General features: G+C 35.8%; 1 protein-coding gene across 11 annotated transcripts in view; it reads right to left on the bottom strand.

Moving 5' to 3' along the window:
- LOC110384055 (3',5'-cyclic-AMP phosphodiesterase) overlaps positions 1–27,837 on the bottom strand; it is a 368,048-nt gene that overhangs the window by 32,119 nt on the left and 308,092 nt on the right. For 8 of the 11 annotated variants that reach the window (XM_064034097.1, XM_064034103.1, XM_064034102.1 and 5 more), the window contains 3 exons: positions 22,416–22,610; positions 20,043–20,078; positions 888–989 (listed from right to left, as the gene is read on the bottom strand). In XM_064034097.1, coding sequence (XP_063890167.1) covers positions 888–989; positions 20,043–20,078; positions 22,416–22,610 — 333 coding nt within the window. Of the gene's footprint in view, positions 1–887; positions 990–20,042; positions 20,079–22,415; positions 22,611–27,198; positions 27,295–27,837 lie in introns of all 11 variants that reach the window. The other 3 variants (XM_064034098.1, XM_064034099.1, XM_064034096.1) reach the window with 3 other exon arrangements.

Raw genomic sequence — 27,837 nt, forward strand, 5'->3', positions numbered from 1 at the left:
GTCTACTTACTATTTATTGACACAAAGATGGCATAAAGCAGATAACGACAAGAGATAATATGTAAATGGACAACGCACCTATTTTGATGTTTGGCATTCAAGGGTTCATTGGACTAATTTATGCGAAGTATAATAGAGGACAATTATTCGCGTGTCATGTTTTTGTGGTCACGAAACTACACGGATATAACGATAACGCGTTTTTACCACGGATTTTGCTGACTAAAAACCATATGATACATAAAAGCCATATAATACCTAAAGGTGAGTTTGGGAAGTACGCACTAAAATTTAAAACTTTCCCATCGTGCAGTTTAAAAGGAAGGAGAATGTTAGCTTTCTAGAGGTTCCAGGTAGTTTCCAATTAACGTGAACGCACGTATGTAATAGCTCAAAGCCCGCTTCGCGGTGGGTACAATCTCAAATTTTAATTATTCAGCATTTCGTAGCTTTAGTGCATAAATGCCGTGTAATTTGTTTTAGAGTGGAATCGCGGCTGAACTGCGAACAGAAAGATTAGTAGACGTAGAAATAATTGAACATTTTGAACTCACATAAACATAAGTCTTTTCAGTATTTACGTAACAATAAGGTGTAGTTTATACCAGTTTAAATAGAGCGCCTGTCTGAACGTTAGCGCAAGTATGTGATACGCGAGAACGCAGAACTTATCTGTAGGATAGTTGGAATGAATATTCATTCATAAGCTTTTTTAGTGTTATTGTAATCTGGCTTCCAATGACTATCTCTCAATGGGATGTAATAATACCAATAGGTAGATACTCTTTCCTGTATACATGCGTCACTCTGTCAACTCTGGAAGGTCGTGACGATATGATTCGTTCGTAGTAAGTGGAGGCGTGAACAGAAACAAAAGAATGACTTACTTGGCGACCGGCACGTTGGTGAGGCATAAGAAGTTGTTGCGAACACTGCGCAGGCTCGCTAGGACCTGCGCGAAGGGCGTCACGATCAAGTCTTCTCCGTGGCTGCGGACAAAAATAAACCTTATAAATAAACAGACAAGTTGCAAATTGCTACGCATACGCTCAACAAATCTTTAGGCAAATCTATAATGAAAGGAGCTAGAGGCGTTTGACAAAAGGATTCACTCTCAAAGCTGGATATTTTCATATCACTACTATGTATCTCGATCCCGGTTATATCATACCGTACCTACTTCATACAATTTTCCTAACTCTCAATTTCCAACGTAAAGTACCGTTTATTTGAGGCGAAAAGTGCTTAAATATTGTTTCAGTAAAAGGCAACAAGGGCTGAAATATAAAAGTTTTGAAGTTTATAAGACAGTCTTAAATATTTTAGTCTGTATTATACCTAGGAGATTTTTGCAGGCAGAAAAATTATACGCGAAAAGCGTTAAGCAGAAAACCTATAATAAGTATCTCATGTATTTACTTCAGAGACTTTCCTTTAGAGATACTGACAGACATTAACAGAGAAAAAGGGGGAAGTGATTTATTGTTTTACGACAGTTTTATGAGGTAAACAGAACTCATTAGCAAGTTACCTCTTCAGTGTTCCTTCAGTAGTGAACAACTAACGACCCGCGCTTCACTCAAGTGGAAATGAATGTATTACACACCTAAACCTTTAACTAGCAATTATCTAAATGTACGTGAGTACCACACGACATTATAATACCAAGCGAATACAGAGACATACCTCTTCGTAGTATAATATCTTCAAGAGATTTGATGTAGGTACAGAGAAAAGATAAACAGAAAGAAAGGTACGCAAAAAATGTAGAAGTGCCATCCAGTCCTCGATTTGAAGTTACGGTTCAGAGTACGTTTACACCAATCATTACTGTTGTTGTTGACAGGGATCAAAGGGATCGGGCTCTTTTGCAATTGATATCAACGCGACTGTATGATAAAATCAGTAATATGAATGGTATACGATTGTAAACCTTGTCAACGAAGGTCAAAAATATTTTAAAAAGACATAGGTGAATAATTGAAAATAATAATTCTGCATAAAAAAGTGCCAATATGTCACATAAAAAAGGAAAATAGATTTTTGGATGCAGTCAGCCAATTTCTTTCAAATTGTTGTGATCGATAACTCATATTTAATTCTATGAACTTTCTAAGCTAACGAAATAAATATGACCTCATTTGTGTAAGAAGTAGAAATAAGGAAAACGGTTTCAAGTGGCTCTAGACCCTGTTTACCTACGCACACTCTTATTATAGCGTTCAGAAAACCTGTAAAAGTTAAGCCTTCTTCATATTGAATACGTAGAATGTAGATATGAAAAATATTTTTTATAACTTTTACACCTAAAGTGACAAGAATAGCGTTAAGACCTATTTTACCTAAAGCAACATTTGAATGTTTAAATAACTTAGGTACTTATTACTTATAGCATGGAACCTGTAAAGATTGCTCGTCTAGATCTAACTGAATTATTATTCTGCGAATATATTTTCCCCGCGAACCCTCAATGTTATTTATAGAAGGGTGTGGGCCGCAAGACGAGGAAGATACCTCCACAATTTAATACCTGAACTTGGGAAACCTGACAAATTCACTGAAGCGCGAGTACAAGACGTCTTATAGTTTCTATTAGCATTAGGTTTGTATAATACTCAAAGGAGACGATGAATCTATTTCATATTCGATGTTCAATTAATTAGTGATAGCTTTGTATGAATTTATTAATTTGGAGACCGACATTTCAATTTCCATTTAAAAGTTTGTAAAATATTGCTGGACGTAGTTAAAAGTTATTCATGAATAACTTTCAAAGTTTGACTGGGAAGCAATCTGAGGCGCATAGCAAGTTTATGCTAGTAAATTATACCTAGGCAAACTGAAGCAGGTTGTTTATTTAGACTAAAGTCAATATTGGTTTCATTAGCGAATGGGAGAAGTCAGAGAATCTGGTTCGAGGAACTGAAAGCTTATGTGTTGAATGTGCAATGTCCTATTGAAGTTTGTAGCAATATTAGTCGGAAATTATTACTATTTGCTCTGAGAAACATCATGTAGATTGATAAGCCGCCTACGCTAGACAAGAACGTTAGCCGAGTAAACATAATGTTGTGTGCGATATTGCTTACTCAAATACTGCAGGCGTTATTACTCCTGTTCACTAAATCAAGTTTACGAATAATTATTAAGTATTGATTAAACGCTTGTAAAACATGCTATCTACGTTAATACCAACGCCATAATCATGAATTTCCATAAGACAGAGATATTGATAGTACATTAGTCTACCTACACTGAGCTATCTGGTCCCATATGCAATGTAGTGCAGCGAGATTATTGCTAACTACGCCGTGATTCTACTGAGAAATTACTACGCGATAAACTTAATTAAACTTTGCACGATCTGGGAATCAATTCCAGAACCTCGTGTTCAACATTACCTTGTTAGAATAAGGAGGAAGTCCAAGAAACTATTAATGTCTTAACACTTCAATCGTCTATGGATTTGTTAATTTACATACTGTCATTTATCCTTTGCAAGAGATCCCTGTTAATCTTATAGTTAGGTGAACGCGAGCTAAACTGTCTGACTAAAACTAAGTTTCGTTTAAGCCAACAAAATAAAGCTTTAAAGCTAATGCAAGTGGCTTTGTTGTACATGTTTAGATAACTAACAAGTGCTTTGTACGTACAGTTTAATTAATCAAATATTTAGAAGTCGCTAATTGCATCGTAGAAGGACTTATTTAGAGATAGTTCTCTACAAATGAAAATGACTGATTACATTGGAAAATGGATGATATAAATTGGAGTGTTATTTTTGTTTACAATATTTTAATAGGTCCTCGGCACGTCAGTGTGATGCATTCGACCATAAACAACGGTTCATTGGTGTGTAAATGAATGGCATTCTCCAGTTTTCATGATGCCCATTTTTTCTCTGACATCCAAAGATGGTTTAATGTAATCTTTCCGCTTCACCGTATCCCTCAAGGATATTTTTAACTTAAATTTCCATTTCACGTAAATGCCAATTAGCATTATCCAACGTTATCCTCCGAATTTCATTATTTAAATGAACTCACAAAGAAAAAACAAAAGGCTGTCAATAGGTTGTCCTCTATAGATAACATCGTTTGGAATAGCTAATACAATAATGCTTCAACAGTTTAACGTTGTCATGTAAGTTTTCTAATAAAATATGTATTCATGAGAGTAAAATATGTATGAAGAGATATTTTCGAGTATTAAAGGGGATGCGGTGGACGGGTGTTTGTTTTCTTTGGCAAGTATGTTATGAGATGTGAGATGATATTAAGAAACAACATCAGAGCGTCGCTCGGGCGGTTCGTCCGAGTATTAACTCTTATCTGTGTTTACATCGTAAACAAACTGGATACAGCTCAAATATGAAATTGCTAAACGTGATTAAAATGTGAATCCTGAGCAAAATAAATATAAAATTTTATGTCAATAAATATTGATGCGATCCGAAGCTTTTAAGATAACCGTCTGTATGTGGGGTAAATACATAATTGACTTCATGGCCAATTATCGTGGTATGAATGAATGCTTTTATTATTTTTTACATTTAGTATATCGGCTTCTGACGATATATTTAAATCACAAAATATATTGATTTGTTGATGCTGGCGCTCTTCAGAGCAGCATATTTTCCTTGACAATGGTAATCTATTTATAATTTTAACGAAGAGAAGTGATTTCCTAGCTAGAGCCAAGTTCTTTCAAGATAATTTAGAAAATCAAAGTGATAACAGAAAACAACGTTCTCCGCGAGACTGAAAATCGATTATAATTTCTACTTAGGTGATTAAAGTTGTTATTTGAAGGACAGTTTTTCTAATTATTTTAATGTGATAAGTCTTTAGAAACTTGTGCAAAATTAGTGCCGACTTAGACTTGATCATACTAATAACATCAGTTTTAAAAATGAGAAGTGACACATACTGGTGCATGATTTACCTGACTTGTTGAATTCTATTCAGATCGTAGGAATCATGTGAGTTGACAGTCATGCGGAGGTAAGAAGGCGTTGGATTTGGCGAGCCGGTTTGGAAGTATGCCGAGTTGGCCGTCACGTGCCTCCTTATAGTACTAACGAACCACTTGGAGTACGTGAGCCGGTGAACACGACATTATTGTATTAGGCGAGACATTCTACCGCGGAATACTACAATTATGATCGATAACAATGACACAATCCACGCTAGATATGGAACCCGCCGTGTCTGTTATCCACGATCTGATGTTTGGTGTCGTACGTGCATTCTCTCACATAGGTATGCTTAAACATTTTTCTAGGAACGTAATTGAGACCATTATCTTTAATAGCAAATTCTTGGTATACTATGTTTTTTGCCCTAGATTCTCACTAAGACGTAGGTACTACAAATCAATACCTTCGCGACTTCCAGTGACATACTCTATAGCTTAGTTCTTATCCTACATTAAATGAATGATTGGACTGTTAGATTCATTACTAAATGTTTTGTGTTTTAAATAAACAACAAAGGGAACTCTCTCGTATGTTTTTATTTAGTTTTCCTTATTGACATAAAATGTTTTTAATTGGTACGTAATTAATCTTTATCGTGTTTCTACTTTGTGCCACTAATATGTTAGTTTATTTAGATACTACAAACCGGTTCACGCTTTCAATTAACATAAATGAACATAAGTAGTAGGAAGTTGGAAACACTCTCATTTTGTCACTTTTATTTATAGGAGCCATAAGCGCACGCATAGCGTTATCTCAAACCATTTTCAGCAAAAAGACATAGGAATGGGAAACATTTATCACATGGGACCTTTTAAATTTAAATGTGGCCCAAGAGAGATCTAAATGTGCAGTACTTTTGTCATGAATTTGAACATGTATGTAACAAGGGACCCTCGATTTGACGAGGTCCAACTGACATTCGTAGCCTCAGTTATAGCCTTAGTCTATTAACTTTAACGAACGTCTATAGCGAGCGACCACTTTTCTCGTTTACTGCATCCTGTCCAAGAGAACTAACTCAATTATAAGGAATATAAAATAATGGCAGTGGAAGTATTTCATACTGGATATATCGGAAATGAATAGCGAATAAAATGTAATAGGTACCTAATAAAAATGGATATATCTTTTTAGGCTACACTATGTAATTGTTGCAAATATATGATATAAAATGTATCTGTTCTACATTCTATAAAAATATTTTATGTGTCTGACCCAGCTTCATGAACTACTATAATATGAAATGTCCAAATTGAATTAGCCAAAACAAAATAGGTCCTTAACCTCATTTCGTCAGAACAATAACGGCTATAGTACACAAGAAGGGAATAGTAAGTAGGTAATAATCCTTTATCCACTTAGACTAAGTACGTTCATAAACAAAGCGGGACATTATTTTTCTGATACTAATAAAAGGAGGTTAGTGTAATACATCCTCATTAAATATGTATGAAAACGGGCCGACAAAAAAGTTCTTCCAGAAGTATAGAGAGGAAAGTTTTCACATTCCTATTTTGTTTGTGTTTATATTCCGCGCTTGCGTATAATAGCGTGAAAATAAAATTACCTCCGAATTTTTGCAATAAGGTATGCATGAACACGCGCAAAGTTCTAGCCGAATTTGTAAAATTCACATTTACCTATAGTCGAAAAACGAAAATTATATTTACTACGTGCCCCTAAAAACATTTTTGCACACACGACACAACTATAACAATGAATTCCAAACGTTTGGTGTTTGTTTAGAATATTAGTAGCTGAACAAGGATAAGTACTTTTGTGTTTGGAAAATCAAAAACATCCAGACAACCCGCTGCAAAGTCGCTTGAGCCGCAAAGCACAACTAAGTAATAAGATGAATTCAAAATATCAAAAGATATCTTCTAATTAATTTACATTACAAATACATCTCTATGTATATTTTTTTTATTCAACCTCAACAAAATTAAAATGTAGCGAAATAAACATGTCCAATAAAAAATCCAAGCTTGTTGTTTAGAAGAAATAGAATTAAATTAAACGAAATCCACCCACGTTACAGTATTGTGCTTACAAAGAAAAACGTACAAAAAAATTGAGCCAGCTGGGGTCATGGCCTTTGTAGATATAAAGTTTATTTCTCTCTAACACTGCAGTTTTGCTGACTACACTTCATACACATGATGTTTCTTTACTTTTGAGACGAGTAATAGCTGGGTTTCGATATCAAAGGTACTTGCAACTTTCTATCGATTTAAACTTGTCTCTCAGGACTCAGCTCCAACAAAGGCAATGTTTTCTTTGTTTTACAGACTGTACGGGGAACTACGTTGCAATCTGTTCAACTAATTTGATTCTTTCACGGTAACAAATTGGATTTATCACTTTGCTTTTGTTCTATAAAATCTTAACTGTACTCTAATAGGTACTGCTAGTGTCTGAAATATAATATCGGCTGCAGGTGCATACATGGGAGTATGCGTTTGTCTTAAACACCCCCACACTCTGTCCACGTACAAGGTTTCTGCAGACGCATCGCTCTTATTACTTTCAAGCTTGTTTATGTTGAGCTCCACAAATACGTACCACAGACTTAATTAAATGTCTTGCGTTTAATATACTCTTGATATTTTTAGATCCTGACTAGTCAACTTATTGTTAAACTTATTTTTAAGCGCCACTACGCAATTGTTCAATTAGTTCCAGCGTTACTTCACTTATGAAAAAACTCATAAAAGCTTTATTCTTGCTTGTTCTAAAAATAAAGCGAATACATGTTCTTGTCTGTTATATTTTTACTTATACTGCCTCGGTACAAAGTTGGAACCATATTTTTCCTCTTTTTATCGGATTTGCAAACAGTTTTTGATGTGTTCAGAAAAGGTAAAAAAGGCTGGCGTAATATTCCGAACCATTTCAAACTAAAATTTATGGTGAGTAGTTTGGGCCCTGTGATATTCACAAATTCGAAATATTTTGTTAAGTTTAGACAGCGCCGTAGCAGGAAGGGACGGAACGGGTGTATTTGGCAAGTTTAAATGACATTCTGTTGGCGCTTTCACAGTTGTTGGAACTAAACCAAAACTTCCACTGGTAGTTGTCATCGCTTCTGCCGATAACAGTGGCATTCAATGAAATCAGTAGTAAACTAGTACGAGTAAGTAAATATAGTGCCACGTCATAGAACAGTATTGATTTACTTTGAATGCACGATTATGCTGTCCCGTTTCTTCTTATCAATCATTCAGGCTGAGTCAATTTTCATAGCTGTTATTGTACAAGGGCTTGAGCGAGAAATACTTTTATTGATTTTTCGAAGAATACTGTTAACTCAAGCTTAGCATTGGGTTAACTTGAAATTATCGTTGCTAATTTTATTCTTTACGCGAAGCTTTCTAATTAGAGAAATTATGGCGGAAGATTAAAACCTAGAATATAACATGGGATTAGTTTGATCCGGCTAAAAGGAGATATTTTCTTAAACGCCTAAACCGGCCTATTTGCATATACATTTAAATCGTTACTGAAACATCCCGTTATTCAGTAAAAAAACCCATTGAGTTGAATTTTCGAAATATTTACGGAAATCAGTTTAACCTTTACAAGACGTTTTATATCATGTAGATATCAGATCTTAAAGCTGTATCGATCTGCAACGTGTCTGACGTCCGACAGTCTATTTGTAGAAGCAGATAAAACACAATTGGCCTCAATTAATAAATTACAACGGCCTAAGTAAATGTTTGTAACGCTATTGTAGATCCCTTGTTACAATATTTTAAAGTTATGAATGTTGAATGAGTATTTTTATCAGTCACCACATTTATTGCTTGTTTTTATGACGTGAAAATTATATATCACCAACTACTGTTAAATGTACTCATATGACTCGTATAATTTTCAAAATACATATTCACAGTTCATATAAACAACTTTAATATCCTTAATCATCAGAATTGAATGGTAGATTGGCTTCAATACAATTTCAAGTTAAGTACTATTTTCTGTATTGAGAACCTGCGCCAAATCACGTACGGACGGTAAATTGTATAAACCCTCGTTTCGAGATTACGATGCTGCGTATTGAACGCACAATTCCACATGTAAACAATTTTATTGTACGAACGTTCGCTAGTTCCTTACTCGAAGGTCAATGCTTTCCCTTTAAAATGGCTCTGTTGATACAGAATATATTGTAAGTACTCACCGTTTTTTTGCTCAATCATAAACGCGAGAAATATATTTGCATTTTTCTTTGCCATATTTTTGTTTTAATTTTAAACGTTTTAAATTGTTTTCTTATCCAATTATACAGCGATATCTCAAAGTGCAGTAATATTACCAACTGTTTTTTGTGATGATTCTCATAGAATACCGACCCAGAATAGCCCATCATATGACATTGAAATACATTGTTGCATAATATGAGAAAATATTAACTAAATGTATATTTACCTCATTTATAACAATATAAATTTTCACAGCATTTTCCGTATAGCTCCTAAGATTTGACGTTAACTGTTTGAAGTTTGTTTTTCGCTTCTATTGTCTATGACCATTTGACGTAGACAAATATGAATGAATGTCTTTGGCTGCATATAAGATCTCCTTGGATACAATCACTTATTATAAACAAACGCGTACGTGATTTAATACACTAATAACATTATTTAGAGTTTAGGATTGTTATACAAATTCGGAAAATAAACATCTTAATTAAGAAAATTGGAAACAAACATCCAACAAAGTAGGGCGTTATAAATGGCTAATACTCGTCTAAAATAAAACCCGTTGCTATGATTCCTAGCAGGCAGTCGGCAATAAATTACAATTGAAAATAAACGGGATTGGGCCGATAAACAATTGAATTACACGATAAATCACTAGAGTTGGGCCAGACAAAAATTATTCCCAATAACAGACATCCCAATTTTTTACATTACTTTTTCATTTTTGTTTCTAATTAAGCATTTTCATTTTACGGCGCTTTTGTTCAATACAAAATCGAATTTATTGAAATTCGTAAATATTTAAGTTCTGAGGTTTATAATACAGATATTGTATTATTCCTTTATTCGAAGGTGACTGTATCTCGAAAGGTTGCCTTTGAGTTTTTTTCTATATAATAACAAGATTAAGCTTTTAAGACGTATTCATTCATAGTGAATTTAAATAATGCTGAAAAACATAGGTTTTTGCTTTGTATTTTATCAAATAAGGCACTAAATATAACAAACGAAAATGAGTTTTATTGTGTGTTGTAAATTATTCATAAACATTTAACGGAAACTTGAGTGGTAATTCGCTACGGGTTTATATTTTGTTTACTCGTACAATAAAGCCGGGTTTTGATTTATTCGCTGAAAAGCCCTTAACAGGTTGTCTAGAGGGAGCAAATTGGTTTTATGATTCCAGTCGTGGCCGACGGAAAGGGAAATGACGTAGACATCCTCTATAACTGAACTACCTAAATGGAAATAAGTAGGAACCTAACCTCGCCATGTAAGATACAAATATTATATTTGAAAGTTGTTTTTTGGGAAAACCAAACTACTATTAAGCTTTCTTTGTATAGCTAAACACAAAACCAATAACTAAGCATTATGTTCCGAATAAAAAGATGGCTTTTAAGCAAACAAGTTTGTTGAAATATGTGAATAATTGATCGTTTCAAACCAAACTTATATTTGCATACATTTTTTATTTCTTTTGATCTGTGTTTCTGAGATTCGCCTTTAACTTAATGAATATTAAAGTAAAATGTAAATGCGTTCAGCTTTTTCTATGTACAGACGAGTGGGTTTTGGTTATAAAAGTTTTACACACTTTACTACAATGTAGTAAAAAAAGAACAAATTGTATGTTTTGTTTTTATTGGCTTTCATTTTTATTTGTTTTTCTTTGATTCTTTTGAAAAGCCAATCTTTTTATTGAACAGATTTTTATTTCACCACCATTGGTTTGATCACCCTAGTTCATGGTTATCATATGGTTTGAAACACCTTGGATTTCCGAACTCCCGTTAGCAGTAATTACGCAGTCACGTCACATTAATAACGTTTACGACCAGTATAGCATGTACCAACCCTTGTCCCGGTGGGGTTGTTTGATCGTTTGTCAATGAGTTCTCAACTTTGTTGGACTTTTAATAGGTTTGCCCGGCCCGTTTTGCATCACAGTCAAACAATTAAATCTGGTAATAAAATACAGAAATATATGGTGACTAGAGGAGAATACCACAGAGTTATAAAACAGCATTGATGTGTTTTGTTTTAAAGCCATAGCTAAATATTTGTCTCTATGATCGTGATGGTATTACCGTTGGTGCCAATGACCAGCCGTGAATTTGTTTGTTATTAAATAGCGTGTAGTTTTAGAAATAGATTTTCTTGTAGTCGCTCTTAAATAATTCAATCGTAATTTGGTATTGATTTACTGAGTGAAAGAGTGATTCATTCAAAGTTTGTTTGATGTGAATCAGTGATATTTTGATGTAAAAATCGCTTTCTTCTATTCTTGATTGATCACAAAGAAGTTTACGAAAACACAAAATTTAGCGTACACTTAGTTGCAATACTCGTGCGAGCATAAACTAAGCCTTATGATTGTTTACTTTGCAGAGAATAAAATCGTTCATTGAAAACTGTGGATTTGCTTTGAAAAGTAAAAGCTATATATAGACGATTGAACATCGATCCTATTAATTCTTCTATTCAACATTAAATATTCAAAGTACTGCAGAACATTTTGCTTTTATAGAATTTAAATATTTATAATGAATTGATGCATAAGGAGCCACTCAAGTTTTCTAAAACATGTTTTCATTTAAAATTCGAATCGTTTAACATTGAACGGGTAACTGATCAATAATTCTTCAAAGATTATGCAGAGAACCGAGTCATCGATTTCAAATATCGATGTCTCGTTTATTATTGTGGATGGGTCTCGGTATCGGATGCCTCCTCGTGTTTACTTATCCTTATATATTACGTTCTGTGCGTTCGGATAACATCTCCCCATACAATAGCTGCGAGGGGAAACATGATCGGTATAAAGGAAAGGGCATACGATATCGGCGACTGTCACAGACGTATGGCCCATTCTATTTTTGTACACAAAACAATTTTCTCACAGAACTGTGGTGAGGATTACTGAAATAAAACGTAATTTTTGGTTGAGCCTCAATCATATTTTTGTGGATAATATTTTCCTCAAATAGTAGGAAAAACTATCAAGCAACATTCATCATCAGTATTAATTTTCCTAGAAGTTTTATTTGAATTGTATATTTCGAGAATTGACATTTAAGAGATTTTTATACTTTCTACTTAATTTTCTTCAAAGAAAACCTTACGAGTTTACGGAACTAACAGAAAAATTGTTGTAACGCAGCATAGCTGAACAAAATGCTCTATTTGAAATAAAAACATGCAATAAAAGCATGCACATTCAAGAGACAATATTGTATCCAAGCTCATGGGAAATCCGATGCAGGCAATTATGCATTGTGAAGTTTCTTTGCAATACGCTGTATGACACGAAGTTTGAAGGGCGGCGATTATTTCCCCTGACATGCCGTACGGCCTTGACGGTACTTCATACGTTTGTTATCTACGAGGGCTTGTTTCTACTGAACTAACTATCAACTCTATTACACCTAACTTCGGAATCTCATATATTAAACCGAGAAAGTTACGGCTCTTCTCGGGATTTATCTACACATAAAAGTCAGGTAAAAGTTAATAATAGAGAAACGTTTCGGCGCCTACACTAAGTACTCATATAATATGAGATTAACAAAGTTCAAAGATAATATTCACTGTGAGTATAATAATATAATCGTTCAAAGGTATAGTAAATACGAACACTTGTAATTGAATTCAGTTTATCGCAATAATAAAGTCAACACCACAAACACTGCACTTGATTTGTGGTTTGTATGAAGATAAATTCAGGTACAACAGTGAAACAATCGTAATTTCCAACAATGTTGTAAAGTTGTTATTCAATGAAGTATTATGTTAAGCTATGTATAATACTTTATAGACGTTACGTCCTCATCCTCATTTATCCGGAATTCTTAGAAGAGAAATGGAAGCCGAGAAAAGCATAATCATTTCTATTGTTGGTGAAAATAATAGCAGTACTTTGCCAGTACATTTTTCAGTATTTGTGTAATATTGCGGCGTTTATCTCAGCTAGACTGATAACTGCCGTACTTTTGTTCAGCAAGTACTCATGTTTGTTGACATTATAGATAGCTCGAATACATTTACGTTTCGTTCACCAATTGGCACGGGTGATAGAAAATCTGTTGGCGTAGGTCCGAGCTTGCCAATCTTATGGAAATAAGATGAAATATGTACTGTGTACCTTTGTATTGTTATAGACATATACGCGTTCCTTTGTATTTGAGCAGAAGCATGGTCATGTCAAGATGTTTACAGTTTATAATGCAGGAGTTCGCTATGTTGGCGGCACTCCATAACATACCAATGGATTGCATCCGAATAGTCCATGATTATGACAATAACAATCAAGTTTTACTTTGTATGATGTGTGTAACAAAATATTTTATATACACAAGTAATTCAGTTCCGTCTGTTAAATTTTCACGCGAAAGCTGATAAATCAAATCAGATGGCATATGGAATGGAAATTGATTGAAACCTGCGGGAGGACATACGGTTGCGTGAACTAGTCATGTAAGGGAGATACTGAAACAGCGGGAAACAGTACTAAACAATCGAAACCTTTCTTATAATAGAAAACCCGTCTGTTTGATGTCAAACCAAGTCCTGTTTGTGGAGTTTAGCGCCCACGGCTACTTATCCCTCGGAAAGGATTTGAGGTAGGATGTCAAACGACTCAATTGAAGTAAGTAGGTAGTTTATAAGTAGCAAAAATCTATTAAACTCCATAATGGAGTACAAAAATAAACAAAGGTCAGTGTCAGTAATGTGAAGTGACGTTTGAACTTTACTTTAACAAAATGTTTGTAGAATGCTTTCATCTCTTCCATTCATTCTATTTGTAGTCAGGTAGAGCCTGCTCGTTGCACCGGCCACGTGTTCCAATTAACGCCCACTCTGTTAACTAGGCAACCAAGCTAAGCTTTCATTTTATAAAAACAATTCAATACAATTCTACGAACCTTGTCTATTTTCAGTTCGCTATATGGATTTAGTGAATTTGCCTAACATGCCCAGCGAAAAGGGAATAAAAATGAGCGTAAGCTGCAAAAAAGAAAGATTAGGCTTAAGGCTAAAAGATTTATCAAATATTCTACTACATTAATACTTAAACATATTAAAGGGATGTTTTAGGCGTATCCATGCCTACATGTATGAGGGTGTTATTTTTCTGTACTTTCTGCGTGATGAAAATCCGATAGTTCTGAGTTAGAATCTTGAGAATATTGCTACAACTACAAAAGATTCTTTATTGTATCTTCGAGATTCGACTTCAGATTAAAACTGATCGAAAACATTGCGTTATTGTCTTTTTTAATTCTGTATAATAGCACTAGTCTAGTGTAGTACAATCTACAATAAATACCATAGTTTTTGTAATGGTATCAAGGGTGTATTTACAATATCACCCATGTTATTTTTTCGTATTTGTGTTGGCATTTGTGCTTACACAATCAACAGGCAGTATTGGATTAATTTTCGCCGAAGTCGAAACGACCTTTGAAATCTGTGGTGTCAGCCACAGTTCAAAGGGCAGCTTTTAGCTGCGTAAATCAAATAAATCGAATCGTAGAACCGGTATGGCAGCACTGAAAGTTTAAATTGATTTCAAAGTATATCATTTTGTTGCAATTAAGATGTGACGTCAAACTGACACAAAATATGTTATTTTTGCTACTTGATACACCCAAGTTTCTACTTTCTTCGTACATAATCTTGGAGAAACGTGTGGGTAGATGTAAGTATTTACAATACTTATTGGCGCTTATTTATAAAGTTCAGTTGGCAATTATCGAGGAAAGCCCTTTCCAGGTGGGTGTCAATATGTACATAATTTATATAAACTAGCAGGCAGGTGCATGAAGATCCGCTCGAGCGCTATTACAGTTAAATACCGAAGTGAAGGTGAATGCAAATTGCTATCATCTATCTTGCGCAGAGTAGGACGTACTCGTGCCTATAGATTCAACATTTATTCTGACGTAGGCAGATGCCTCCATGAAAATTCTGACATCGATATACTGTTACAACAATCGTAAAATCCCTTTAATTGTGCTATTTCACACAAGAATGGTTTCCGAATCTATTAGACCCCACCCGATAGCCACCCTCCTGCTCATTCGGTTAGTCGAATATTTGATCAGAAACAATTGATTTTATAGCTTTTGCAAATACGGAGTATTTTGAGCCGTATTCATAGTATGTATGGAGAGCCATACATGCCGATTAACACCTTTCATATAATTGCCAAACAAGTATTTGTACAATACTTTTTGGGTAAATGAACGATATTTTGAAGTTACCATTTTGGAGATCTGTTTTTATGCCGTCTATCAATAAACTGAAGTGTTAACTAATTTTCGTCACTGTTACGCAAAAGAATCAGAATGAAGCCATGATTTTGTATGTTCAGTTATTGCTTTTCTGATCGTTCATCTTCATGATAAATGTTCAGTCAGCAAAGTTTATTGTCTGCTCGAAACAATATCACAGCACGTAATATTTCATTTAAAATACTACGAAAGCGCATTGAACATAGTTTACTGCGAAAAAGGTTTCTACTTAGCATCTACGTGAAGCTTCGGACAATGATGGAATGCTTTTAACCGTGATGCATGCAAACTTTGGTCTGACCAATTAAAAATTCAGTTTGCTTTTTGGATCGCAAGTGATGGACGCCACACTTGGGACAATTAATTTACTACGTCGTGATACTAGGTAACTATATAACTGTTCCCAAATGACGCTCGTGATATTAATTGATGCAAAGAATAATGTAGATTTGTTTTAACGGTTTGAAGCACGCAGGGACGCGAGCTGACGCGGCGGCTCCCCAGAGAGTTAAGATAGTCAGCGCGCAATTACTCTAAACATAAACCGAGATGAATGTACCGTGAGCAGAGCGAGGATCAAGATGAAAATTCTTATTAAGGTTAATGCCTGTGTACATCGTTCCTACATACTTGCTTTGAGTGGGTAACTACAAAAACAATAATTTTGCAAGGAGAACAATGTTTACGTAGTTATTTTCAATGTTATACAACAAACGAATGGGCGTGATGGAAAATGTGATTGATTTACAAGTTAACAACGTTATTGTGTTGAACAATTTCATTGGAAAAGATGGAACTACTAACTAGTTTAGTAATTTGTCGCTTCTCGTCAAGGGCTTTGTTTGTGAAAATGATCGTTGATTATATTGTTCGGAGTTTTACGGCGGCCTTTAACAATTATTATTCTAGCGGATTAGGCTGTCATTATCGAGTTCAGCTGAAGTAGGTACCACGTACTTTTCCCTTGTTATCATAACTGTTATTGGTACAAAAATCAACACATGACCGTTTTTCCTGGTGCGTATATTGTGGGAACATAAAACATTGATGTGTCGAAAATGAATATCTAAAATCAATAGAAGAGCTTATTCTACTCACGCATCGCGCCTGGTGCGTTCGTCCCAGAATTTCTCCCAGAAGGTGGATCTGTTTTTAATTCTGAGTACGCTGGTGCTAAGAGTGCGTGGCAGCGTGCCACCGCTGGAGCCGGCCGCCACGCCAGTCGACATGCTGTGCTCCGAGGCCGAGCTCTTGGCGATAAACGTGACTCCGGCGCCCGCGCCGCCCAGCCGCTCCGACTGGGACCCTGACCGCTGCATGACTGTCGGCGCCCACTGTCCACTGACGCACTACATACCACGCTGCACGCTACACGCTACACGCGGTCACGCACGCACTCGCCACTGACGGCCCTACCGCGGCCCGCCCGTCATCACCCTGACGTCGTCTCCTACGCCGAGCCACTTGCCACTAATGACTGTTGTTATTGCCGAGATCAGTAAGATGACACTCGCCTACTGTTATATAAACACTCCTAGCGTCCCAGCTATGCAATGTCGATATATAAATAACAAATGTTTCAGGCTAATCTCCTATTCGATTGAGTATTCTATCACTTCGACATACATATTATTGTGTTCAGATAACTTTATCACACTTTGTCCTTATCGACAATAATATTTAAGTGAAACCTGTGTATTTATTTATAACATCATATTGCCTACATACATAAAGAAGCAACCATATTATCACATAGTCTCCTAATCTTTTACTACATAGTTTATTGATAGTCGCTTCTCAAAAATTAAAGGTATGCATAAATGTTAGGCCTCATCCTTGGCACCGATTGATGAGCGCAGTTGTTGAAGCTCGAGCATTGCGTGCAGCTCACGGCGGCCGGGGCCAACCTGTCAGATCAGTGAACGACCTCGACAATGTCCAACCGCTCAACCGCGAATCTCAAACACTCAAATAAATATACTACACGATAAGATATTTCTCTTCAGAAAAGAAAGGTAAAAAGGCAGATCACTTCGCGTTTCAATAGCACCGATGCTTTCAGTCACATTTTAGTTGGGGTTTGAGTGACGGCAGGGGTTTGTACGGCAGAACAAGAGCTATGTGCATCGCGTGTCGCTGGGCATGGAGGTGGCGTGTCGCCGGCAGCCCGCGCGGACTATCAATGGAGCCGAGCGAGGCGCAGCGGGCGGCGTCCCACTCGCTCGCCCGCCGCCCGGCCGCCCGCGCCTCGCCGCCTCGCCGCCTCGTGCCGCGCTGCCGAGAGCGCGCGACGCCGCCCGACGATAAATTTGGCGCTAATGGAAACTGGCGACGGTGGGCGCCGGTAATCAATGTTCGACTTGGAAATCAACGGCCAGTAAGAGTATTATCAATATCAAAGACAAATCAGATATACGCCTAGGTACTTGTAAGGGTACAGGTTGAAATAATGCCGAGATGAAATGGAAAATATACCGGGCAGTGTTCGCCGTAGTCTCAGTATCGATTATTTTACATCCAAGGTGCGAGTCGCTTTCAGGTCGAATATGTTACATGTCGTGTTACAAGTGTATTTGTGATTTATTGATGATATTCATGGTACTATTTCTTTCGCGGTATAGGTACTTTTGCAACTTTATTTCTGAAATTTTATATTTCCACCAAGCTTCAAGCTTTTAATTAACTACCTCAATTTACTTTAACCGATCACTTTAAAGTTCTAAAAATATGTTTTATCATATTTTTGTTAAAGATTCGACCGTTCTGACAGTTAAAATTTTGTTGATCACGAAAATATCACTTTCATCTTTTTTGTTTTTATCAAATACCTAGTTTATTTCATCATACTTGTTTGTGTTTTTAAAGAACCTTATGAAAGCATAAACGCTAAGTGGCATTTAAGAAAAAGGTTGTTGAGTAATAAAAGCAATGTTATTGACAATATTTTGCAATGTTATCGTATAAATAATATAATCGTTTAAGTACATAATCCTCTTGGGGATCTACTCGAAATTTTAAGTCAGAGCTGTATTTTCTCTTTTGTGCGACGAAAATAAACCCAAGTCTAAAGTGTATGTAGGTACATATGTATTGTTACTCGATTAAGTGATTATTTGATGATACGTCAACGCGTGATTACATGATTTAAGGTGATAAGCATCAGCTGTGTAGTTACAAGAGTCTAATAATACCCACAGAGTAGACCTAATCTGATAGTCGGCTTAGAAGATTCGGGATCGCTAAAGTGTTTTTAACGATGTCCAATTAGGTGTCATTAGGGATTCGTCAATCGAGTGTCTCAATCTACTATCAATTACGACTCTATTGGGACTTTATATCAAAACCTTTTAATGTGTTTATATTACTAATAGGTATGTTGAACGCACAAATACTATATAGAATTTATTTTTGTGACGTTCCTGAAAAGTATAGCCTTAAACGTTCTGTTTATTTCAGTTCTTTATGCAGATCAAAAAAATATATGTTTAGCATAGCAATGGAAATCAATCAGATCTTTAAAGTCCTTATTTCATTAACAGCGGTTGGTACATCTAAAAATATTCAGATAAAAATAAACGACTGCTATTGACAGCCAGCAATTATGATGTTGGTCAGTTTACTTAATCAACAATCTGACGAGGATATTAATACTGTTATATTATGTAATAAAACATTTTGGTATTTTTTCAGAACATAAAATACAGGCATATTATTTTGAAAAAACCGAATATCTTCGAGAAAAGTATCATGGATCATTAGTTCTCATCCCCCCGGTAGATTTTCGTAAATTCGTTTGAACGTAATCTAATACGCATGGTTGAAACAGAGCCGAATCCAATAAAAGTCGTGTGAAAAAGTCTAATTTAATTTGTGGGTTTTCAAATATTATCCTATAATGGAAAATAATCATGCTACACGCATGCAATGTTCCAATTTACTAATGATGTAAAAATATGCAGGTACATATCATAGCTCAGTGGTATGGTTCGTATATATCACACTATTTGACATGCTTACTTCCTACAGTATTCTTATGAAGGCTATTATGTGTATTCTGTTTCGGTTTTTTATTTACTTTCCACTGTCGGTAGTCTTGTTTATGAGCACCCGATAGAATGTAACAAATGTTTTGTTCTTCCACTAGTTAATTGACTTGTTTAAATACATAATGTTTCAGCTTTTTGTCAACTGCCTTTGAATAACGATACTTTAGTTGATCCATAGCTTTATCTACCTAGCAGTAGTATCTAGAACTCTTCAAATATGGAGAGTGGTCTTTATGCTCTACCTCTAAAACAGCAACCTATTTGCAGTTTTATGTTTTGCTCTGCTCAAGAGTAAATACGTTTAAAAGCCGACAAAAATAAAGCTCTTAGCACGAAGCCTGAAACTCCTGAAACCTGTATGGACAGTAGGAACAAACCATAGCACTACAACACACACCAACAAAGAAAGCTCTAAAACAATGAAAGCGAGAATGGAGAGCAAGCCAAGAGAACTGAGACAGATTACAAAGCGGTGTGGTGCTATTATATGTGCGTAGGTAAGTATACGTACGCTCTGTCCAGTTGTGCCGCCTCGGCCTCCTTGAATCTGCAAGCAATTAAAAAATAAGGAAAAGAAAGAAAGAACGAAGATATCAGAGGACACATATCGTTATGCCACCTAAGCGGGTCAGGTCGCGTTTACAAGTATGCGGGGTCAGCGTCACACCAAGTTTGTGCTGGAGTAGTGTAGTGAGAGGCTCTGTGGGTGATGGGATGGAGTGTCCCGCTCGGCTGGTGCGGGCGGTGTGAGCAACAGGCGACACAGCTGACGTCACACACAACCGCGAGTACGCATGCTGTCACCGCACGTGGCGCTTGTCAGTAAGCTGGCTACTGTTAGTCGTTCACAACATATACAGTTAAACATTTTACATAGAACATGATTATTTAGCTTACTTTGGTCCTGTGTGCGAAGCTGTGTTGCTTCGTTGATTGTTTTGTTTCATGCAATTCGGAATGCAGACAAAACCTACGGTGAGTAACATTTACTGATGACTAGTGTAATGTCTTGGTACATCACAATTTTTTAATGGTATCTCCGAATATTTCTACTGCTTCTACTTAAATGATTTTTCTAACGGGAGGATTAAAATCGGTCATACAAATAAATGAATTCAATGAAGATATTATCGGCTACATAATTCTATTTCTAAACCAATTATTATCTATACACAACATCGCAATAATGCGATATGAAATGATACCTGACTGTGTATCGAGTAGTTTGTTGACACTAATTAATCTTGATTTCTCAACACCTTATTGATTTTAACATTGCTGGGACTATTTTAGATATTACTATAATTGATTTCTAACTTTTTAATTTCATAATCATCGGTAGATAGGTACAAACCGGAGTTTTGATAATCATATCAAAGAAATTAAATGTTGAATGTCAAACTTTTTTCAGATGCGAAATATTAAATTGAATGTAATGCAACTATTGGTCGTGGATTCGTAATATTAGGGTCTGCTACTCGATATCTATTAATGTTCGTTAAAGTTAAGCTTTGTTTGATTCATCCTATGAGGGTTTATTATTTCGAAATCGAAAGTTGAAGTCTACGTTTATTTAGAGCCAGAGTTTGTGTTCGAACGCAAAGATCAAGCATGAATAATGTTGTTTTCGTAATAAGATTTGAATACAATTGATCCAATAAAATAAAAGAAATGAATATTAATTGTAATATTAGAAAATGAGTTCTGTGTGACTGTAATTAAATTGACAGTATCTGGTGACGCATGATTGTTCGTGAGACAAAAGAATTTCGATCGTCAACTTAATATAATTGTGCTTGAGAACAATTTACGTTAAATGAAAACGTATATTTACGAAGATGGCTTTATTTGTACTCTTGGAATTAGCTATATCTATCTTTATTATAAAACTTCGGGATAGGGACAGCCAGTTGGTCTATGAGGGCAACTCTCAATATGGACCCCTTTTACATTACTCGTATTCTACTGATTTCATTGAATTAACATGGGTAAAATACTTCCACCATACGCAATCTACTTAGTACATGGACCATATCGATTTACTTTGGCAAAGGTTAAAAAGGTCATGTTTTTCTAAGTAAAATTAGTATTAAGTATGCCATTGACCTCTGAAAAATAGATATTACCGCAAGTAACATCAAACAGGTGGTCTGTCTCGAAATCAAACATCTTTTATCATTAATATAAGATCCAACAACGAGATTCACGCTAAAGAAGTAATTTAAGTTGCGCCCAATTTCGGAAATAATTCTCTTCATCAATTTGTCAATGGAATTCGAGTTACCCCATTACGAACGTATAATGAGTTCCTGCAGTCCCTTTGAGATCGAAACGGTAAAGGGCGTACCTAGTAAGGTATTCAAAGTTATTGAAAGGGTGAATCTGTAATTTTTTAATCAATTTTTGTTGGGTAATCTTTAGAAAAATATCTAGATGTGCTCAATTCGCACGTTACTAATACAACACACATTTTCCCCTTTGTGTAACTTTTGCATTGTGTAGCTCCTTTCATTAGACTGCAGAGTGATGGGTGATGAGGCGGAATATGCATCGTGCGCGCCTTATATTGAATTCTGATCCCATAATAATATGAAAGAGTTGCTGAGTGCGGCACAATACTGCGTCACACTGATGCTGTGAAAAATGTTCGCATCAGTTGTAATAAAAGTAAGCAGCTTATGTCGCCCACTGCATGTGAATGTACTGACGTTTTATTGAGAGAGATTATTTATATATACGTGCATATGTGATATCAAGTCTCGCATGTTCTGTCGGATCATGTCTGGAGCATGGCTTGTGAGGGCGTGGCAGGCGTGTTTGATAAGTTCCGTAGCTCGTATGAAGGCTAGGTATAGATCTATATGTCTAGACAAAGAGGTCTTACCTTTCGCTGGCAATCGAGCTGTTCCTCGACATAGATTTGGGCGACATTTCGAAGTCGGAGTCTGAGCGGTAGAGGAAGGACTCGCGGCGCTGCGGCATGGCCTGCAGGACGAGCGCGGTGGACGGCGAGCCCCCCTCGAGGGGGGAGCGCGCGCCCCCCGCGCCTCCCGCACCACCCCCGTTTTCCACATCGAAGCTGAAACAATAGCACACAGTGATTAATATAACGCACAAATGACATGAATAGGTCTTAATCCGAACATACGAGTACATCGGCAGATAAGCCCAGATAAGACAATCGCCACGCGAGTAGAACTCGCCGTACCTCGTGTGGCGGCGATAAATTCTAAAGTACACAACTGAATATTTATTTATAGAATAAGTACTAATCATATAAGTTCGTTTTAATATTATGAAATTAAAATTACCCCAATAGCACCGGCATTGGTATGCGTTTTATTTTTTTGTCAAGTATTACTTATTTAGTATTTTCGCATGCTTTTCCTGCAAAGGTAAACTACGTCCGCACTGAAGGAAAATACGTAAAATGTACGTGAATTGTGCAGTCACTAATGATATGAAGAAGTGATAACGTATTACGTAGTTTCTGCGTCCTTTATCAGAGATGATGATAAGGCTATTAAAATAAATCGCTAATATTAGTAATTTTACAAGTGTATTTGCCAATCTTTCAAACCACCAAACTTGATGACTCATTTAATAATGTGATATGATATTTAAGAATATCAATAATTGAAAGCATAGACGTATGTTTTGATGAGCAAGTTTTCACAATGTTGAGTATCACAGTGACATCTGCGGGAAAATCTCGGCAACTGGCTCTCGGAAAGTTTCGTTATCGAGTCGCTGTCAGCTGTTTAGTACGTATTGTTCCCGCCAGAGGTCTCTTTTAAAGGCTAGCGTTGCTATTTTCATCTGTTTCGCGCAACATTTTCACAGAATGTGTTTGTTAAATCCATATATTTTTTTTAATAACTAAAAATCTAAAATAACAATTAGTTTTTAATTATTATCTGTACTTCAGCACATGATGTAGGTAACATTTGAAATCCTTAACTCTAGTGTGACTGCTTACGCTTATAAAGCCTTTGTTGTTTCGCAAATAGACGGTTAAAACCCGGATAATTACGGTAATCTATCTTAATTATAAGGTCTTGGGAGCTAAATCAGGTAGATACTCTTGGTTTGTCTTACAAATGGTGAGTAATTATAGCACCTGCCGCGAGATAGCACGTAATTGAGGAATAAAAAGACAATTAATATCTGAGTGGCTTGTAGTGTAGATGATCATCCTTATATGACATTGCAAGTTTTCAAGTATTATAATTTTGTTTTATATGATCTTAATTGATGCCTAAAATGACGCTAGTTTATACAATATAGGGTTTATTCTAAAAACCTGTGTGTTAGTCACGTGGAAAATTGCTCTTTGACCTAATATATTATTAACTGCCAGTGTCATAAAATTGCTTAGCCGGTATTTTTAAGAGGATGTGTCATGGAGCAATATAAATAGAGTTTTCTTAGTTCCAAAATAACTCCACAAAAGTTGTGCGTTACAAAGAGTTCATTGACCCGCAATGTTTTTGCAGACAAAAGAAATTAACGACGTTGTAAAATAGATAGTCTAAAATTAGAACTGTATAGATCTACTGTACAGGCTTTTTTTTTTAGTACTTATATTAAACTAATAATCTGCGAAGTATATTTTTTACAGTAATTATAATTTAAATATATCTTACACATTGACTCAACAAATAAAACATGAAGTAACAATTAATTCCTGTAAAAAATTGGTAACACTTATATAAGTCACAAGTGAGAAAACCAGACGGAAAATGTGGAAGTTAGAGCTAATAATTTCAAGAAACCCATGATATATCCTTAGGTAGGACAAAGGAGTAGTACAAAGGACATCACACTGGGTGCATCATTGTAAATCTCACTATGACTGCAACGAATGTCATCTTCAAGAATGTTTATTTCCATTACATCATTCTAGAACACCTGATGTCACACAATTAACAGGAAAAATAACATCTTCCGATGTTGTTTTACATTTTAATGACTTAATAACAATGACGGAATATAATAATGACACGATTTGTATATGAAATACTATCAGAATAATGTCATACATGATACATTTATGACACATTTGTACAAAAAAAAATCGGTAAAAAAACTTTTAAGTTAAACGGTTTTATCTTATGTGCACTGAAAACTAGAAAATAAAAAAATAGTTACTTACCTGTCAACCTACGTAGGTGGTCCCGGTCATATTAGACTAAAATAAAAACGTGGGGCCCATTAACTATTGCTGTAGTACTTTCTTCTAGAGGTATAATAGGTGTGGATTGCATCGACTTACTATAATCGTAACTGGAGATTTTGACAATTAATAATCAGCCGTAGCGGCTTCACCAGCAAACGCCGAGCTCATGATCTACCAAAGTATAAAGATATGCTTTGCCATAGGTAGGATTTCACAGGGGCCCCACGTTTTTATTTTAGTCTAATATGACCGGGACCACCTACGTAGGTTGACAGGTAAGTAACTATTTTTTTATTTTCTAGTTTTCAGTGCACATAAGATAAAACCGTTTAACTTAAAAGTTTTTACCGATTTTTATTTTCTAGTTTTTAGTATTTAATGAAAATGCCTACCGAATATTCCTCATTCTATCTAATTCATTTAGTGCATCATTATTACACGGTCTCTTACCTGACAATTTATTACAATCTAATTCCTCAATACATAGCCCTTCCAGATACTTTTTTTTTAAAGACCCCAAAAATCATCACATGACCTCTCCTGCTGTGGGTCAGCAGCGGTGAGGGAGTGCCAGACTCTTGACTAAAAACCGTTTTGTTCCGTCGTAGGCCTTTTATGTACTCTTTCGAACAATCTCGCAGCCCAGGCAGGCCTTGGCCCTGTTGGGCCCCGCTGGAGTTACTGACAGTTTTCTACTTGTGAAGCCCTTTCATTTGATACCCATATTGGTGGGATTGATAAAAAATTGTTATCCGCCATTTTGTAAAGGCCGCCATCTTGGATTTTAATTTTATATAGTACATTGTATTTTACTGGTTGAGAACTTTCGTTTGATACCCATATTGATGGGATTGATAAAATCTACGTTATCCGCCATTTTGTGCCGGCGGCCATATTGGATTTACAATGTTATTGATATTACTATATTGTATTGTCATCAGAATTAAAGGTGTATACAAAATTTCAGATTAATCGGTTGACAGGAAGAGGGTGAAATTTGAATTACTAAATTTGACCCAAGAATGAATAAATAATAAAACAAACGGGGTGAGCTAAATAAAACCGTTTAAAAAACAGGAAATACATGCAATATAATTTCAATCTTATGTAAATAGCATATAAATGTTAATGTTTTGATGACTTAATAATAATGACGAATAGTCTAAATAGCCGGTTTATGTAATTAATGTGACATAACTTGTTTTTCGTGGGAAATCATCCTTTCCCGCTGTGGGTGCAGCGTGGGGGAGTGTCAAGTTCTTACTGACTAAAACCCACTATGTTCCTTCTTGAACCCTTTATGTACCAGGGCCGCGGTAACTTTTTCGAACAATTCCGCAGCCCCGGCAGGCTTTGGCCCTGGTGGCCCCCAATGGGGTTTGCTGACTCTCTTTGGGGAATTGTGACTTCAGATTCAGAGACGTTTATTGGCACCCGAAATTAGCGTCATTATTTAGTTTTGCAGAATGCGCGTTCATAATGATAGTGTGGTTTTACTTAAAATACCTATGTTTGTTTAATCAACGTAGACAAATATGTGGCGTGCTTATGACGATAAAACGGATATAACACTTATCATAGTAGGCTAAGATACAAAGGATTAAACATTTTAAAGCATACATTTTGTAAAAGTTAATTATTAAACAAAGCACTTTATTACTAGCTCATTGCTTTTGTAGGGGGTAGTTATGCTGACAAAATAGCAAAAACTAAAGGGTTTTCAGTGCCTGCACTAGTAGCAAGTAAATATAAGTAGTAACTTCAACATTTCAAAACAAATACTACAAATAAAATTGATTATCAATTAATTTTAATAAAGTTTCCCTGTTAAATATGTTGGCAGATTACACGAAAGTAGATAAGGTTTTTTAAGAAACGTTTTGTATATTTCGAAAACATATAACATGAATTATTTAGATAGTTCAGGCACTATGTTAATACGAAGTCTGGCATAACAATAATTGACATGTCAGCAAACTTATCAGTATCTTATTTACAATTGGAATCAAGTGTATTGCAATTAAATTGTGCCTAGTCAGGGCCCAATTAAGCACAACACCAGGTCGTCCCCTGCAAAAGTTTCTTATGAGGTACATTTACATGTCCTATGTAATAATGTAGAATTTTTATATAAATACAATATAATATAAATAAGATATTATATGCGACATACATTCATGGAAATACATACATATAAACAATGCAATAAGTAGTTCGTGATATAAGAAAGACGTGTATGTCTATATTTTCAGGTCATTTTCTTTGTGAAATGAGTTCTCGGGAAAGTCATGTTTGTAATGTCTTAAGTAATTTGATTATAAGCACAATTTGACAAAATTGTTTACAAGAATATAATAACTAGGGCTTATTCTATTTAAACGACTAAGATTTCTGTACATCCCTAAAAAGAACAAAGAGAAGAAAAATCAATTTCTCAAAATAAGGGCGCATCACACGTGTAATTTCCCCCGTGCTATTTATATTGTACCTGCCAGTGGTGCGTCTCCGTGCGGACACTGGCGGCCTCCGCAGCGGCCGGCGGGACGCGCCCCTCGCGCTCCAGCGCCGCGGCGCCTCGCTCCACCTGACCACATGCCTACCCGTCAGAAGTGACCACCAGCCAGCCAGACCAAACCCATCATTCGATCACTATCAGCTTCATTTTACATTCTATCAGTAGATGCAGGGACGACATGTAATGACGTTATGCGTGGTAATAACGTTAAGAGTAAAAATCTGTCACTGGGCAACTGGTTATTAAAATTAAATTAATTGTCATTTTATCAAAGTAATTTTTATGTAGCAGATACAATGTTGTAGGAAGTAAAAAGTCACTTAATAGCTATCTTTAAAATTAAGTTTAATTTTCCTGTATGCTATCAATTCTGGCTAATTTGTTTACTATATGGAGTTCTTTCTCTGAGAGCGCTTTCCTGAGAGAGGCTGTGTGACTCGGTTCGCGGTAAATAATTGGAAGAACTTAATTACAGAGCATGGCAACCGACGACGGTATAATATAATTACGGGGCAGTAGTTTGTCTTTAGGAACGGTAAATAACACCACCGTATTGTGTTTTTGTTCATTCATTTTTGGATATTCTTTGGGTTATTTCAGTACGTGTAATTA

Source organism: Helicoverpa armigera, chromosome 4, assembly GCF_030705265.1.
Source record: "Helicoverpa armigera isolate CAAS_96S chromosome 4, ASM3070526v1, whole genome shotgun sequence".
NCBI lineage: Eukaryota > Metazoa > Arthropoda > Insecta > Lepidoptera > Noctuidae > Helicoverpa > Helicoverpa armigera.